Source organism: Sinohyriopsis cumingii, chromosome 18 (genome assembly GCF_028554795.1).
Source record: "Sinohyriopsis cumingii isolate HCF-2022 chromosome 18, ASM2855479v2, whole genome shotgun sequence".
Classification (NCBI taxonomy): domain Eukaryota; kingdom Metazoa; phylum Mollusca; class Bivalvia; order Unionida; family Unionidae; genus Sinohyriopsis; species Sinohyriopsis cumingii.
The window spans coordinates 68,464,491-68,483,322 of NC_142978.1; the positions used below are offsets into that span (position 1 = coordinate 68,464,491).

Here is an 18,832-nt window from a genome sequence, read left to right on the forward strand (position 1 = left end):
CTAATGAATAACTTGGCTGACTTGCAACCAAGTGGGTAGTGTGGATCACAAATGTTTGAGAGGTTCAAGTCCTTGTTTATCGAACCTAGATTTCTTTTAAAGTTCAGGACTCTGGACTTTCAATACTTTGTCTAAAGTTTCACTGACATTACTGGACTTTAAATTTTCTGAATAATTAGGCCCTTGTCTTCCAACTACGGACAGATGAGTGCCTCCATATGATATGGGTGATCAAGCCATTCCCTAATTTAAACAGCAACTTATATGTAAATTCAACATACCTAACAGTACTTAACATTTTCTAACCTACAGAACCTTTACCTTTTAGCGATTGATATCCTGCAATGCAAAGTTAAAGATGTACTTGTTTATTTCATGTATGAAAAATAGACAAAAAAAATTGGACCAATCCCAACAGACAATTTAAATGGCTGATTATCTTGATGTTCTGTCTCAACTGATGACACTGCAAAATCTACATACATATTAAGGATTTGCACCAATGCTTTGTAAACATCAAGGACATGATCTATGTCTGTCAAAAACAGCAAGCAGGTTTTCAATGCCACCAGCTGGACAGTTTCTTTAAAAACTACTGATTTATACATATATCTTTTTAAAATGGACTGTTACTTGTTCAGCCTCGATCTTTGCTAGGAAAATTAGCTCTTATTAGTTGCTTTGTAAATGTATAACCATATGTGCGCAAATATGGGCTGATCTAGTAAGCTATCTGGTACAGTCAATTTGATAATTGGTTTTAATTTAATGTTTGACAAAATAACCTTTATCATATGTGAAGATTGCTGCTATATTTTTTTGGTATGTTTTTTTTCTTCTTGTATGTTTTGTTAAACAACAGAGTTGTCGATGATGAATAATTTTGTACTTGAAAAATGATGCTGATGTACAGCAGCAATCATTTTGACATAATGCATGTTCTGTTTCCCTGCTGCTGTTTTTGGTGGTGGTGATATTTATGTTGATGATGATCGTCATCACAATGGCGATGATTATGGTCATTAAAAATCTTATATTCACAGAATAATAAGCAAACAATTACTACTAGAGCATAGCCTTGATAGAGTTGTGTTTTTTTGTACTCAAAATACATTTGTATCTGTTATGACCCCTGTTAACAATATTTGTTGATTTTAGTACCATTTTATTCGTAGTGCCCAACTTCTAACACTTAGAGCCTTTTAGTACTTTTTGGTAGCTCTTGACAATTCTTGACAATGTTTACCAGGACCCTGTATCACACGAATCCCAGAACGGTGTGCTCTATATGTTAATTTGAATTAAATTTAAATCATTTAAATGAATTCTGTCATTTTAGCTACATTTTGAGACACTGATGTAAAAAATGAATGAGAAACTGACAAGGATCTCATTCATGATGCTGATCGAACCATACCTTCTGCCACAGGGACTTGATACAAAGAAAATTGTTAGCAGGCCCTGCCTTAGGGCAAGGCAAACTAGGCAACCACCTTAGGCTCCATGCTTTCAGAGGCCCAGCATTGCTGGCTAAATATTTTTTTCCCCACTGTAGTTAGATTGAACAGATTTTTTTGCTTGGGGCCCCGCTCACCACCTGCTGCCTTGGGCCCCACACATCTTGGGGCCAGGCCTGATTGTTAGACCCTTCAGCCCTAGATTCATTGATGGATACTCCCAATTTTCTTTGTAACGAGCCCCTAAGTCCAATAATGTAAGACACATCACTTAACATACCTAATAATGTTTCCTACCTGAAATATTCTCAGCATGTTTTTTAATTTTTAATGTTTTCTAATTTCATGTTGTTTGTTTTTGTAATAATATTATTAAGTTTCTTATCTTATAGGTGTTGTCTAAAGGTGTAAAGCGCTTACAGCTTCTAAAGATTAGGCGCTATACAAAGTCCTCATTATTATTATTATTATCACCAATACTTTTGTTCTGGGGCATGAGGGGTCTTACTGCCTAACTAACAACACTGTGTAGCATGTTTTGATGTCGACTAACAGTGTAAAAAAGTCAAATTTCAGAAATATCACACACAACTGGCAACCAATAACGACACGATTCTACAAAGTAAAGTTTTAATGTTTTTTTCACACTTTACTTACCCTGATGTCTTTTCTCCAATTCTCAGTCAAGAAATGAACCTGTTTTCAAGTTTAGTTGGCCTACATTTCAGTTCGTTGGAAAGCGATGAAAGCCGGGAATGCCAAAATCGGGTTAAGTTGAAATATTATTCTTTAATGAAACAAATAAAATATATTATGTCTATTGAAGCTGTAAGCAAGGTTTTGTTTCGTTCAAGAAACATATCCTCCACATGAACCTACTTCGGCATACCTCGACTACCGTCGCATTGGAACAAATTCAAATGTATGTCAAAGGAACATGAAAATGCATCCATTTGCTAGTGTCATATTTTCATTCTGCCAGGATAAAGACAGCACAGTATGTTAATTACACATAAATTAGTGGAAGAGTGTCGATATAGGCTGCCAAGTGTGAGATATTCCTCAAAGTCTGACTACTCAACTGAATCGGAACACGCCATACAAGGCCGTTGTTTGGGTAGTAAGACAGAGCACTAAAACAAAAACATGTGCCATGTCTTACATTGTAGGACTAACGAGCCCATGTACCTTTTACATTCTCTGCTCATCATTTTGTACAAAAAGCGTAAGTAGGTTGAACTCATCTTCTAACGACACCCATATATTAAAATATTTTAACGAACATATCTATATGCTATATGTTTCATGTGTTTGAAAAATTCGGTTTACTGAGTACACTTCCCACTATATACTGTATATCTCAACTACTAAATGAAACGTTGTCCGTCAATGCGAATGATCACATAAAAAGCATTTGTATCACTAATTATACACCTTTTTCGAACTTTTCGTTAGAACTCTCGAGTAATTCTTATCATATGCAGACCTACGGAAAATGTTTTATACAAAGCGCATACATGAACAAGTTCGTCCGTGGTAAAGCTCGTGTTTACGTTGCCGGAAGTCCTACATCGTCATCAGTTTTGCGGTCTCTTACAGGAACTTGGCCAAGTGAGTGAACACGAATGTAGGACCAACGTAAATAAATCGGGTCCAATCTGTCTTATTGCTTTACATCTGCATTCTTTATCTTCTCAACAAATCTGATATATCATCCTCTTTTTATTAATACTTTTATGATTCTTTGCAAAATATTTTTTGTGCTATAATTTAACCATCACGTGAGCTATGTAACCTCGATTTTCCGTGTGCAATAACGACTTACAATTATAAAGGAATTTCGTGAAGAAACCACTTGTGTTTAAAACTGATGGAGGAGGTTTATTTATACTAATGGATTTCTTTATACAAACTTTGTATATTTTCCACATCCCTATTGTTACTGTCGGGACATATGGTGCTAAATATACCCACCCACCCTATTCACGAGTGCTCGACGTCAGTTTGATGTTGAGAAAAAAACAATACTGAGTGACAAAAATACATTAGATTACCCACACGACTCGTTGTGACATAGGACCTTCTCTCATACTATATAAGAGAGAAGGTACGTAACTTCCAAATAATTGGTTCCACCCAAGACCCTCGATTTCCTTAAATTTTCGTCTTTAAAGGCAAACGAGCTGGTCCTACAATGTAAGGCATAGCACGTTTTTATTTTTATTTTTGTGCTATGTCTTATTATCCTCGCTTGTATAGCGTGTTCCGATGTCGTTGACGTCGGAACGAGTAGCCAATGTTTCAGGAATATCTCACATTTGGCAGCATATATTGACACTCTTCCACTAATTTATGTGTAATTAATATACAGTAAAACCTGTTATGAGAGACCGCCCCTTTTGCCAACCAAAAGTGGTCTCTCAAGACAGGTGGTCTCTCATAAGAGGTGTGTGAAAATGGACTGGTTTTCAGGGTCAATAGTTAGCATTGTTGAAAAATAATTAATACCCATACTCACTGTACATGTATCATATCCTTTATTCATGAATCTTGTTAAATAATGCATGCATTCCTCTCAAAATATCTTTATATAATAAAGATATACATCTATCAAACAACGAGAATAAAATTTATATTTCAACATCACATTAATATGTACAAAAAATGAACAGTTAGATATGATGTATATATCTTATTTTATACACTTATTCACTGTTTTTTTAAAAGAAATCCATTATACTTCTTTGTTGACATGTTTTACTCAGCTCTTTGGTCTGAAGATGTATCTCAATTATTGCCTTTTCCTGAATCAACTTTCCACTTACTGGTATGTTTTTACTCCTTGCAACACAAAACCACTCCCATACTCGCTCGTTCAGATCTCCGTAAACTGTCCGTCGTGCCGTGGCATATTTCCTCTGTGCTTGTGCACCTTTCTGCCATTCGTTTCTAATGGACTTCTTGTCTTTGATTACATTTTGAACTTGCGTTTTACCGACGCTTTATCCTGACTGCTATTTTGCGAGTGGTCTCACCTTTTTCATTTCTTTCAATGACATTAATCCTTTCTTCCAGCGTTAAAATTTTTCTTTTTTTCAGCGGAGATTCTGCCGTTGTTATTAGTGTTGACGTTATAAAGACTATAGGTTTTGATCAGGTTTTGGGGAATTGTGGAATAAATATATATTATGTACCAATGAATGAAACCAAAATACATAATTAACTCATCAGGAAACAATACTGTACATTTATTTAAATCAACAGCGTTATAGCTCGATAAACAAATGTTCCGACCATCTGCACCCACGTAAACAGATTGTGGCTTGGTGAAACACTAACAAAAGAAATAAAAAATAATTTTAAAAAAATCCGGAAATGATTCTCACTTACTAGTATTAAAGACAATGAGCTCATTCACCCTCCAGGCATTATGGATTAACTGGAAAGCAAACGACGTACTCAAACCAACACTGAAGCCCTTTTAAACGATTTCTCACTTGGACATAAGGACTACCGGCGTTTTGTGAGTTTTCATACAGATAAAGAAAAAATACAAACCTCTAAATTGACTGCGTATATCCATCATTACTCCCTTTGATGTTACTCTTACTGGCTATTCACATGACTTCGGCACTACAATGGCGGTTAGTGACATGTACTTTAGTCTGGTTTACTGCAGTTTACAAATGACACCGTACGCTGGAGTTGTAAATTTCACAAAACTGGTACTGTAGCAAGACAAATTATTTTTAAATACTTTATTAGAGCAATCTTTGCTATTTTTGCCGTCTTTGTTACAAAGGATTAAATGATGGTTAGAGGTGTTTATCCCGATATATGGTTGTTCAACTATAGTGTTATTTAATGTGCACTTTGTTTGCATACTACATTTATCCTGAGCTCTAGTGTTTACAAAGGATTAAGTTAAGGTCAGTGGTGTCAATCTGTTTTGATTTTTTGGCGATGCGGTCGTTCATAGCAGTGTCAAAATGCATATTTTGCCAAGAAATCGCGGTCGCTGGTCGCGTTCAGCAGGTGGTCGTTCATAACAGAGCGTTTATATAGTAAAATCGATCCGTGCATTACGATTGCGGTCGGACATGACAGGTGGTCGCTCATAGCAGAGGTCGCTCATGACAGGTTTTACTGTACTTTGCTGTCTTTATCCTGACGGAATGAAAATATGACACTAGCAAATGGACGCATTTTCATGTTCCGTTGACATACATTTGAATTTGATGCAATGGAACTGTAGTCGAGGCATGCCGAAATATGTTAAAGTAGGTTCATGCGGGGGATATATTTCTTGAACAAAATGAAATGTTGCTTTACAGTTCCAATAGGCATAATATATTTTTATTCATTTCATTAAAGAATAATATTTCAACTTCACCTGATTTTGGCATGCCCGTCTTTCATCACTTTCCAGCCAATTGATATGTAGGCCAACAAAAATTGAAAACATCCAATTTTTTTTGTGAGAATTTGAATTTATTAGAGAAAAGACATCAGGGTAAGTAAAGTCTAACAAAAGCATTACTTTGTAGGAGAGCAACGTTACTGGTTTCCAGTTGTGTGTGATATTTCTGAAAATTTGACTTTAGTTATACTGTATGTCGGTATCAAAACATGCTACACACCGCCATTATTTAGGCAGTAAGACTCGTCATCCCCTAGAACAAAAATATTGGGGTGATGTGTCATGTTGTAGGAGGAGCACACGACCATACTCTATGGCTTGTTTTACTCCTGAGATACTTTTGTATTCATCAAGCCATATTGACTTTTCTCTGTGGTACCAGCCTGAAGTGACAGGGTCCGAAACTTGCGATTTTCGCGAATTTTGTCTCTTGGGACAAGTGCGAGCTCATGTGACAACCAGGAAAAGATTTACATGTACTATGTTTGCGACTCTACGATACATCCCTTTAATTACAGAACAGTGGTAGATGCAAAAGTAAGTTGTTACTTATCATTAGCTAGATGACACTTTACAAATCCTGTTCCATGGAAGAATTCGACACACTGTAAACAAGTGAATATCTTTTTATTTTTTTTAAAGTCCACTATGCAGCTAACATGTCAGTGGCAAAATATGGATGGCTAAAAAGGTTATACTTTAATGTATACTCTCATTAATATAACACATTCAGATGATTCTTAACAAGATGTGATCCTGTTGCCTAGTTTTGCCTGGGTACAAATAGTCTACATCATGAAACGGTTCTCTGGTGCATGGATGATATTTAAGTAAAATCGCACGTTTCAGAGCCTGTAACTTCAGTTTGGTACAACGCAGAAAGGTCAGTGGTGGCATGATGAATAGAAAAATATACCAGAAGTAAAACAAGCCATAGAGTATGGTCGTGTGCCTTTAAAGACGAAAATAGCAGAAGGAAATCGATGGTCATGGGTGGAACAAAGCATTTGGAAGCTACATACCTTCTCTCTTATATAGTATGATAGAGAGGGTCCTATGTCAGAACGTGTCATGGGAGTAATCGAAGGTATTTTGTCATTCTGTATGATTTTTTGCGTTCATATTTTTTTTCCTTCTCAACATCAAGCTCGCATCGAGCACCTGTGACCCTATTCACTTCAGTGATGCCAAGCCGCGGTAGCTCAGTTGGTAAAGCATTGGACTCGAGGGGGCTCGTATATCATTGCTTACAATTTACTTGTAAATATTATATGTACTATCTATAGTATTAATATAAGGAAGGACACTTCTATCCACCCTCTTGTACAAGAATTAACACTGATATTTATAGGGCTGTACTTGGCGTAGTCTTAGAAGGTCAGACCACATTAGTCTGACGCTTTGTCAATAAATTATGACGAGATCTCTGACATGAAATCACCTTATTGGTACTATAAATTAACAAGGAATGCAAGTGTGACCTAACCCTCTGCATGATTCGACGTTTCTTGCCTACTCGAACATTTCAGATAGCGCGGTTTGATCGGTTGAATGCCAGTGCTGGCATCGATGTGAAATTATTAATATGGCATGTATTAGGGCAGTAAGATAACAATCCCTTGCACTACCACCCCTTGTTCTTTTGGTTAATTTAGTTAATGTGATGCAGTTTAGTGTCAAGTATTGCTGCAGTCTGAGTTCATTCTTAGACACTTGCCATGTCACCTAAAGAGCTAAATTTTAACTTCTACAGGATTTTTCCTTCACCATATATTCACACTTAGGAGGCATACATTTTCTTCCTTATTGCTGAAAGCATCAGAAGAATACCTATAAATTAGTAATTGGAATTCAATCTTGAATAAAATGATTTCTATCATTATGCCCTAGTTACATGTGTAGAATCAATAAATTGACTGTTTTCTTCAAAGGACTTTTTTTATAATGATGGTGCATTGTGTACTCTTAGAATACCATAAAAATAACTGTCTTACTGTTGCAGAATGGCACCCAAGGCTGATGATAAGACGAAGAAGCCTCGTATGGTGGTGAAGGATATTGGAGGGGACAAAAATGGTGGCAAGAGAAATGTCCGAGTTAGCAGGCTGGTAAGAATAAATTGAGAAAGTACTTGTTATTTTGACAGCATATAAAACTGTGTAAAAATTTAATAAATTTAGTATTTTGCTTCCACGTTAGCAAATAGTTGTGGTATTCTCTCTTAATTTTTGGTGTCTTTTTGTACGAGGCAGAACAAAAACTTGCAAAACTGGAACTGGGTCTTAATCATCATGATGTTACTGGCATTTATAACATATGAAATGCTGACCAGAATTAAACTGGACTGAGTATATGGGTCAGTTTGAGTTTATCCACAGTGATTAAGAACTGCCATTTCCAGCATGCACAAAAGATCCAGAACTTGTCCAAATAGCATAGTTTATATGCATAAAATGTTCATATATGAAATGGACTGCATATACAGTGCTCTAAGAAAATTATTTTTGAAACTGGCCAGGGCTAGTGACTTGACAAAACGTTATAAGCCCTGACTAAAATTCCATAAACCCAGACTCCAAGTTCCACATACCCCAAATTTTCCCTTTTTTATATATTATTTCTTACACACTGTTACAATTGCATCAGTTTAAATATAAATTCAGTAGGGGTTTTGAAGCTATTGGATTGTCTTGATATTCAAACTTCTGCTGGATTCTCTGAGCCAGTCAGTCAGAACCATGTTCACATATGTCAGTAGTGTGCGCAACAAATTCATTGCCTCTCCCTTACCATATTTTTGTATTTGCTGGTGTGTTTCGCAAAGTAAAACTCCGTCGCCCAGTTCTGAAATTTATTTTGATAGGACTTTGCTGATACTATTACAGTAATAGCCATTTGCATCCTATGTTAGCTAAAATAAATAATCACCCTTGAACAACACTATTGTGACAATTGAAATGATCATGATTTACATTTTATATGTGCAGTAAAATCTGACATCAAAGAAACATTGCCGCTATTCACAAATTTGTCAGAATCCTGTAATACATATGGCTTAAACATTTCAGTTCAAAGTAATGATACATAATTCCTTTTGTTCTCCTAGACTCATCTAGAATCTTTGATTTTACCTGCTGGGTTGTTCCACATCCTGAGCATACCTATGCAAATTAGCAGTGGGTTCACCCATTGCAGTCTTCGAGCACGTCACTAGCCATTGTCAGCAAATTAAGTAATAGTGTGAAATGGTGGTTTATAACCTGACCTCTCTGTATTTTAATTACAGCAGATTAAACTGCCCAGAGGATAGTTTTACCTCAGCTCTAGTCATTACTGTTTATATATGCTGTATGTGACTGGCATATACTGATGGTGGTGTTTTGTGTTTTTTTTCCTCGAAGATTACTGAAAAGGGTCTTCTCGAAACACAACCATGTAAGGTGGTTTGAGAGTAAAATTCGTGTTACAGTTTGATTAAAATCAGATTGTTCTGTGTTGTGGCATGAATGCCAATATCTTGAAAATATATTTCCGCTTTTCATCAGCACAGTCAAAGTTTTCTCAAACAAATTTAACTAATGTTTTAACAAGCCCATTGAGCACATATTTTTGAATACAGGACAGGCCGATCTGAATTTACAGGGATTCATGGCATCAGGCATTCAGATTTTTTAAGTATTGATAAATGGGAGGAATAATATGCTAGCAACTGTAAGCTAGTGCTTAATGAAATTTAAAACATTCCAAACTTTCATTGGGTTATTAGCTGCATTTACTGCCTTGGATGCAGGTCATGGGTTTGATACCCGGCCAAGTCATACCAAAGACTTACAAAAATGGTACTAACAGCTGTCTCACTTTGCACTCAGCATTAAGAGGTTAGTGTTAGGACTGTTTGGTCTGGTTTCAGGATAATGTGACTGGGTGGGACATCATACTACATGTCTGCGGCATGATGCCCCAGTGCTAGACATCACTACAAACTGTCACACTGCAGACAGCGAAGCGACATGACTGAAAAATTGTTAAAGCTATGTTAAAAATCCAAAACACACAACACACACATTAGCTATATTGATCAAACACCAGAAGAGCTTGTGTATATGTCAGTGCATTATGTGATACAACAAAACCATGGTCACATGCTCTGTGCTTGATGAATCTGACTCTGCTGTGACAGCAACAGGTTTCTGTTATTCTCAGATTGAATATTTTGAGAATTAGGTGACTTTTATGAAGAGTGAGACTTTCATTTAATATTTTCAATTTTGTTTGTGCTGCAACATTGTAAAGGGGTTTAATGTTGATTTCAAATGATGATTGGAACTCTGCTGTCATGGACATGTGTTTTGTGAGATTTGTGTAGTCATGTAATTAGCAATGCAGGTGATGAGTACCATGTTAAATTTCATCAACACTGAAGTTTTGTTTCATTTGTCAGCAGATTAAACATGTACGAGTTATAATCGCTGTTAATTTCTGAGAAAATAATTAATTTTCTTATTTATTTCATGAATCAATGTAACATTGTTTAATGGCTCGCTGGTAAGCAGCAACCCTATGCCTTCACTTCACACTGGCAGCAAATTTCAACTTGTGGACGGCATACATGCCAACCATTAGGCTTTTTTTTTTCTTCACCAAATTACACATTACACACAACTGTATTCAGATTACGCATTTTCGGTATATTCCCTCCCAAAAAATTAATAATTTGTTTTCTCATTTTTATTAACATCCCATTAATCCCACAGATTGTATTCTATAAAAGACGGCTTTAACTACAGCATAAGAGTACACTTGTCCGAAGACTTGCATGCACTTTCGTAACATTATTATGTTCTATTTATAGCAAATGCCCTACTTCAAGGAAACATGCTGATTTCTACTTTCAGCTTTTGTCCTCGGTTTCATTTTATAGCAGTTGTATGACTTAGTTAAGAGAGAACAGACTAGTTTTATAACTTTTACTCTTTGCTCGCAGATTCTTTGTTCTAATTCAGAACAGAACCGGTCTATAGGTATTTGGCGCTAAAAGTCAAGTCATATTTATTTTAGTCGATGCGTGTTAGAGCAAAAAAAAGATTTCACAGATGGATTAGGAAAAGATGTAAAACCAATTCAGTGATGAATACATGAATTACACAATACAGCGTTTCATTCTAGGGATCTTCATGCCCCTTGCAGGCTGCGTGGAAAGGATTTTAATATAGGTCATGGTTGTAAAACAAGAAACCTTGTATTAGCTCATTTACTAACTCAGTACTGAGGTAACTTCTTATTATGCTGCAGAACTAAATTGTGGACAAGAATTTTATAAATGCAGATGCGTTATCTACTGAGTTCTTAATAAAACATGGACAACCTCTAGCGGTAGAAGACTACATTGGTCCTTTGTTCAAACGGATGTTTCTTGAATCCAAATTTTACTGAAAATATGTTATGTGCAAGAACAAAATTGTCTAATATTGTTAGGGGTTTAGCAGAAGATACTTCAGTTTAAATTGAAGAAGCCATGAAAATTGGGCCATTTAGTATTGGAACAGACGAGTAGTGATTGTGACAAAAAGTTGTACCTAGTCTCTGTAAGAGACTTTGACATTGAAAAGGGCAAAGTCAAAGTGCTCTTCTTTCATTACCAGATTTAATAGTAGATTCCACTGGAGAAAACATTTTATTTATTTGCTTGATAATACTTTGAATAAACTTAAGTTGGCATTATTGTATGGGGTTCTAAGCTGATACTGCATCAGTGATGACTGGAATTCAGAAAGGAGTTGTATTCTATATTTTGAAAAATGTCTCCACCATTGTACATATCAGGTTGTCCAAAATTTAGTTCTGTCATATGATGCACCATGTTGCAGGAAAAGCTGCTAATAAATTAGAAGAACTCCTGAAGTATGAAGTTGGCACTCCACTCTTCCTGACAATGTACTTCATATGGATAGAGCTGATTTTTTCATGTCATTTCCCAGCTAAAAGACCCAATAACTGTAAGATATAAATTTCCTCCTCTTTGTCAGGTTATGAAAGGAATATTGGCTATTTACCATTCTAATGCTGACTATGAGAGATTGTTCAGGATTCACAAAAATCAAACTATTCAGATCCAGGCTTTCTAACCCAGCACTTAGTGCTTTACTGGTGTGCAAAACATTCATAATCTCAGCTGGTACAAACTGTTTTGACATGTAATACGAGTTGGTTGCTTTTTAAAGCTCAAAGTGTTACATACAAAAACTTGAAGCAGTAATTGATCTTAAAATTCCAGTGGGATAAATAAATCATTTTGTACATATGCCCATTTAATTTTTATGTTGTATGTGGATTACTCTTTTTCTGCTAGGGTTACGCTTTTTCCTCACCAGGGGTTGGCATGTATGGGATGGGCAATTGGTTCTGACGTAATGCCCCTGCATAAATGTCCCGGTAACAAAAGTGGGATATGAAGGATCGAAGGAAATTTGGATTAGGAGTCTGCATGCACATTTTGTATGTACGTTTTGGACGCAAATTAAATCATACTGTTTCACACGTTGCATTATATACCTGTAATAAACAGCCTGGAGATTTCAGTGGCATGCATTAAAATTATACTTCAGGGTTTTCAGATCTTTTAATGTTGTAACAAGCATTCAAACCTTAATATATATATTGTGCTGCAATTTTTTACAAGTCTCTCAACACAAGTGTCATTACGTATTCTCTCAATTTTAGCCCAGGTATTATCCTACCGAGGACAGGCCAAGGAAGCTTCGTTCCCGAAAAAAGCCATTTGGCCAGCACAAGCACAAATTAAGGACTAGCATTACTCCAGGAACAATTCTTATTTTGGTGGCTGGCCGACACAAGGGAAAGAGAGTCGTATTCCTGAAGCAGTTACAGTCTGGTCTTCTCCTTGTCACTGGTCCTTACCATCTTAACGGCTGCCCCCTACGTCGCATTAACCAGATTTACGTTATTGCTACCAAGACCAAGATTGACATCAGTGGTGTTAATTTGCCAGAACGCTTGAATGATACATACTTCCGTCGAAAGAAGCTCCGGCGACCCAAGCACACAGAGGGGGAGATTTTTGATACCAAGAAGGAGGTACAACTATAAACTGACATTGACACAATGTTAACACATGAGTTATTTATAATAAGAACAGAATTTAGTTATTCAGAGAGAGAAAAGTAAAATGTATAATTATTGTGACTTTGAACCGATGGGGGGGTGTTTGGCATTGTCTTTTTCTGTACATAGTTTGCATTTGGAGCATGTTGATTTAGTCTTTTCAGTCCATTCACTGTTAAGCACTTTATGATAGATTGTTTATATTTCCAACCTGCACAGATTGTTTATATCTCCAACCTGCACTCAACTGTTGCTACAATGTTCATTACATGAAGGAACTTTTGATACACGAAACGTCTGTTGCATTTAAAAATTCCTGAAACTGGTAATCATTTATTTTAAGATATAAACTTTTATGCTATCATTTATTCATACTAAACACCTTTTCATCTAAATATTCACTGACGCACACCATTTGCATTCCCCATTGATCTGGAAGCTTTATATATTAACTTCACTATCTAATCGTTTGCTTTTAACTGTTAGATTTTATTATCACTGATCGATAATAAACCTTTTGTCAACTGTAAATAATCCTGCATATAACCTTGTCTAAGGCTCTAAGTAGCCTTGCAGTGCTGGTGCACTGTAAAACTAGAATCAATCAATCTGAGCAATCTTGACAAATGAAATTTAGAAGATCAGATTTTATTGCCATTGGAACAATCGTGCATATTTGTAAAGGTTTGTGAACTCATTTGGATTTGGATCATTTTAATTTGCAGTGAGGGCAGATGTGTTATAGAAATTCAAACCTGGCAGGTGGTCGTAAGTGTCATGAAACTTTGTAATTTCTCGAGTCGATGTTAGTAGTCTCTTTTCATGTAAAATACTTGGGATCCATTTCTTTGTTCGTGTAATGTAGTTATGTTTTACTATCCCCCATAGATCGGTGGCATTCTTTTGCACTTGATTATGTTCAAGCACTTCATGCAGGCTAATGCTACAATCAGCATAACTTCATAACCATTTTGGAGAAGTTTTGTGAAACCCACATTTGCGTGAAAGTGACACATAGCAGTTATATATTTTTTTTCTGGCAACAGTGCAGCATCAGTAGTGTAGGTTTTGATTTTTATTTAAATTTACTTGTTCTAAACCCTGCTGGAGTCTCATCGCCAAGTTTCCCTCACCATCATAAACTTGGGGAAAATGTGAGAAAGAATAGGTTTTGTTAGAAATATGGTGGGGGGCAGTGACTGAAAAGCGTGCATTTTCATCCAACACATGATGGCAAAAACAAAATGTGTAATTGAGTAGTAATTGAACCAATTGTATTTAAATTTTTTGAATTTTTTAAAGAATTTTCTGAGTTTGAGTAACTCTTCAGTTGTTTATAGTAAAATTATTGTTTGGATCAATTCTGCACTTGCCTTAAACATTTGTTTAGTTGATCCAAGCAGTTGGGCAATTAGACTGGTCAAGGAGACTGGAAGTTCTCAAAAATGTAGTGATAAATCTTCACATATTTTTTGACAAATAGCATTGGAAACTTTGTTTTCTTTATTGTTAAACATTATCGTCACTAGTAACCGCTGACACCACTTGCATTCACAGTGAATTTTTCTACTAGTCATGGCTAAATATGTAGAAATCTACCAACTATTGAAGCTGTTTTCAATGAAGAATTTGATAGTCTGGGCTTACTTGACAACAATTGCTTAAAATATTCAGCCAAAAGTTGGATTGCACTGAAAGTAGATGTTAGGGCACCATCAACAAATGTTGTGTTTTAAAAAAATCATTTATCTAAGTTTATGTAAGTTAGTAGTAATTTATAACAATGATTTCTAAAAGATTTTCTTCATGCCAACATGTGTTGTTAAGAAGAGTAAATTTGACACTTTTATTATGAAAATGTAAAAGAGTTACATGGAAACTTATATGACTTTCAAAAGTTTTAATTCTTTTATGTTAAACATGTTTTATTTAGATGTTATTGGTTGTCAACAAAAATCCAAATGGCTTTTGATTTTTAAAATGCACATTTTTTTAAATTAACTGTTGATGCCATTCAGTATTGGACTTGTGTGAACCTTTACAAAAATCAACTTTATCCTGGAGAAGGGATCTTGTGTGGCCTATTTTTCTAAAGCACTTGCCTTTACCAGTTACTGCCATCTTGCTTCTGTCTATCTGGGTGTGACAGTCTGGCTCATCCAGTGTTTGTATGTGTGAAAGCTTGCCAGTGGCTTCCTGTGGGGTTGTGCTTCTTGCAGGAGATTTCCTGGATTCTCCCACCACCAGTTATACTGGCCACCAGATAAAGCCAATCATGCACAGAGAAGTGGCATTTAAAAATGGAGAAAAAAAAACATAAGAAAATCTGGTAAAGCTCTGAACATAATGTTTCAGATAGAATGGGAACCCTGTATTGTACATAAACTGTATCATGTCAAAGCCACATTCATTCATGGTGTAAAGGTCATGGGGAATATATACATTGATTCATCCTGCAGCATGCTCACTCACCCTATGTGGCCGAGTGGTCTAAAGGACTCACTGTTATGGATCACTGCCATCTCACCTCTGCGTGGGTTCGAGTCTCAGATTCGGCCAATGTGGGCATGTGAGAAAGTTTTCCACTAGCTTCTTGAGGGTCGGTGGTTCTTTCCAGGGATTTACCGGTTTCTTCCTCCACCATTAATACTGGCCACCATGTATAGCCTATCGTGTGCTGAAAAATGGCGTTAAACCCCATGACAACAACGCTCACCCCATTGACTTTGGGGTCCAAGTCAGGGTCATAGAAAAGGGGTATTATGGTTTTGCTTTCATATTTTGGGACCCCAGGCAGCTGAGTGGCCAAATGCTTTCACCTTTAAAGATAATTCACACATATCACCTATGTCTGCAAGTTCGAGTCTCTACATGAGCAGCGTGTGCATGTGAGACAGCTTGCCGGTAGTTTCTAGTGGGTCATTGGTACTTTGTGCCATTTATAGCCTATCATGTGCTGAGAAAGAGTGTTAAATCCAACAATGCTCAAAAACCTATGGTTAATATCTTTTTTTTGCTTTAATTTCCTACATTCATTGATACATTTTGTCCTTACAACTCTCCTTCATTACAGTGTCGTTGCTTCGGTGGCCTAAGTGGCTAGAGTGTCTGCCTTGGATGCAGGCGGTCATGGGATTTAACCCCAGCCTAGTCATACCAAAGACTTGTAAAAATGGTAATAGCAGCTGCCTTGATTGGTACTCTGCATTAAAAGGTTAGTGTTAGTACTGGTCAACCTGATGTCAGGATAATCATGCTACATGTCTGCAGCATGATGCCTCATTGTGAGACATCACTATAAACTCCCACACTGCAGACAGTGTAGTGATGTGACTACATAATTGTTAAATTTTGTTCATGCATGGGATGATACATTCTGAAGTAAGACTTCATTCTGCAACACATTTGCTCAGCCTTTAGACCTTAGGTTGAGAATCCCATGTCTTGCAGGTGCATTATTTCAGTAGTGTCAGACTTGTAATCCAGGGATTATATGTTCAATACCAGCCAGGGCCAGCATGAGTCTGCTACCTGTACATGTCCATGTGCATTTCCTTGGATGATCTAGCAAATGACATGCAAAAATGTTAAAGGTGTTATTAAAACTCCAAATCAGCAGCAATGCTTCAATCTTGGGCTCAGCATATAAGATTTTGAACAATATATGGAAGATAATCAAAGGATATTTCATTGTTTGAAATATGGTGCTGAGAGTGCAAACATAAGTGTAAGCCAAATGAATAATCTCGTTATTTTTTTTATAGTTTCTTTTATTATAGCACTTAACCATTTTCTTTCTTTCTTTTCTTTTCTTCCCACAGGTGTATGCAGTTAGCCAGGAAAGGAAGGATGATCAAGTTAATGTGGATAACCAGATTTTGGATGTGATCCGCAAAAACAAGGACAAGAAATACTTGTTTGGATACATTGGTGCCATGTTCTCCCTGCAGAACAGACAGTATCCACATCAGATGGTATTCTAATGTGCTGTTTCTCTCTAGAATTAAAAGATTGACAAAGAGAGCGAATTGTTTATCATTTGTTTAAAACAACCCAAACCACTCTCGATCAGTTCTTGTACTTAGTATGCTGTCTTGTGACAAACAGGTAAACAAATTCTTTTGAAGATCTACAAAACCATCAAAGGTCTGAATTTTATTTTTCTGCTGTGTTTAACTTAGTGATATCATGTGTGTAAAATTTGTGCAGTTGATATCATGATGTTATTAATTGCTTTGCATGGTAATTGATGTTGGACATGCCCAAGAAATGATAATATTACAATTATTTAAAATTCTGGATGAATAGAGAGGATTTGTCCGTTTGGTTAATTTGCTGATCAATAGATAGTGGTTTATAGCATAGGTACATCACTACCACAGTCGCAAAACCAAAATGCCAACTCTTGGCATGGTTTGATCTTCAGAAGACAAATTCATTTGACAAATGCTGGCTAATGATAGCATTGAAGATGATTTTGAATGTATTTAAGTCTGATGATTGGAGCTGGAAAAGTGTTAACAGAAGCACCAATGCGTGATTTTGAGATAAAAAAAATGATGCTGAATTGTACATGTTGGATGGGCAGAAACAGCATCTTGATGAGCCCTTTTCAGTGGTATGTAGAAAGTATATAAAGGAAACCAAACCTAATTAAAATGCAGGCAAGTTAAAAGGAGAGTGCAATTTACATTTCAGTTTGCAAACAATTCAGCACTGAGGGATCTTGTACTACAAATCTACATGGCCATTTGATCACAATACCACTGTCTGTCCAAACAGACTATGCTGATATTCTGCCAGGATGCATGAATTGTACCAGATTTCAAAGAATTTATCTGGAAAGCAGTGATGCACAAGAACTCGCTCAATTTAGTCTAAAGTCACACATCTGAAAACATGCTCTGCACAGTTAAAATTTTTATTCAACTGTTCACCCGTAAAATGCATGTTGTGACATACATCATGTCAGTAGAGGTATTCCTTTTTCAGGTTGGCAACTTTTTATACATCTGGGTTCTTAAGGTTGACATACCTGGTAGTTGCTCACTGGGCCCTGGAACAAGCAGTCTGTCATACTTTGAACCATGCATAAAAGAAGTTTTACAAGTACGTATTGAAAATGCAGGCTACTTTTTAAAAAAAAGCTGATTCCCAACATGACTCCTCTTCAGATGATGATTTTGTTTGGGATATACTGGCTGATGATAGTGATGACGTAGATGATTTTTAAAGTTGTGAAGTATATCAGAATATTGGATCTTATAAATTGTTAATGGAGATTCCATGTCAAGCCCCATATTGTGGTGCTGTTACCTGTTGTATTTAGACTGATATGAGCATCTCCAACGATTTCAAAAAAAATTAGTAATGGGTACATATAATTCTTAATCAAATCTTTATATAAAAAAATCATCACATCTATCAAATTGATGACTTTTTGTTCTAATTACACCTGACTGGGTCTGTTGCTGGAGTAGTTGCAAATGGTTTGATTGCATTGAAAAAGTGTGCATTGTCAATAGTTCTAACAATAATGCAAGCCTTGTTGTCTTACACCCATTCAAGCAACACTGTATTGTCATTTATTGGTCATTTTGTCAACATTCCTGGTGTTATCCCAATTTTAGTGGTGTCCATAATGGGATAAAATTTCAGGAGTCCATTTCATAGCATATTTATTTCAACTTTGTTCTGTAAAAGGAACTGAATTTTACAAAAATTCTTTCAATTTCGTTGTAAATATTGAAGTTTACAGTTTGAAAACTAAACTAAATGGTTCACAGATTTGAACATCTTATTTTGCTTTATGATTTTCTTTGCATAAGGCTCT

At 36.2% G+C, this 18,832-nt stretch overlaps 2 protein-coding genes across 11 annotated transcripts in view; one reads left to right on the top strand and one right to left on the bottom strand.

Moving 5' to 3' along the window:
- LOC149776900 (uncharacterized) overlaps positions 1-3,031 on the bottom strand; it is a 43,687-nt gene extending 40,656 nt beyond the window's left edge. For 7 of the 9 annotated variants that reach the window (XM_089941605.1, XM_089941607.1, XM_089941604.1 and 4 more), the window contains exon 1: positions 2,892-3,012. The gene's annotated coding sequence lies outside the window, so the exon portion shown is untranslated. Of the gene's footprint in view, positions 1-2,891 lie in introns of all 9 variants that reach the window. The other 2 variants (XM_089941602.1, XM_089941603.1) reach the window with 2 other exon arrangements.
- LOC149776901 (large ribosomal subunit protein eL6-like) lies at positions 2,975-17,022 on the top strand. 2 transcript variants are annotated; one of them, XM_089941609.1, is made up of 4 exons: positions 2,975-3,068; positions 7,880-7,985; positions 12,598-12,972; positions 16,821-17,022. In XM_089941609.1, exons 2-4 carry the CDS (start codon positions 7,881-7,883, stop codon positions 16,980-16,982), a joined length of 642 nt encoding a protein of 213 aa, XP_089797735.1. In that variant the 5' UTR covers positions 2,975-3,068; position 7,880; the 3' UTR covers positions 16,983-17,022. The 2 variants fall into 2 exon arrangements, with proteins under 2 accessions (XP_089797735.1, XP_089797734.1); XM_089941608.1 differs by having other exon boundaries at positions 3,046-3,095.
- The last annotated feature ends 1,810 nt before the right edge of the window (positions 17,023-18,832 follow it).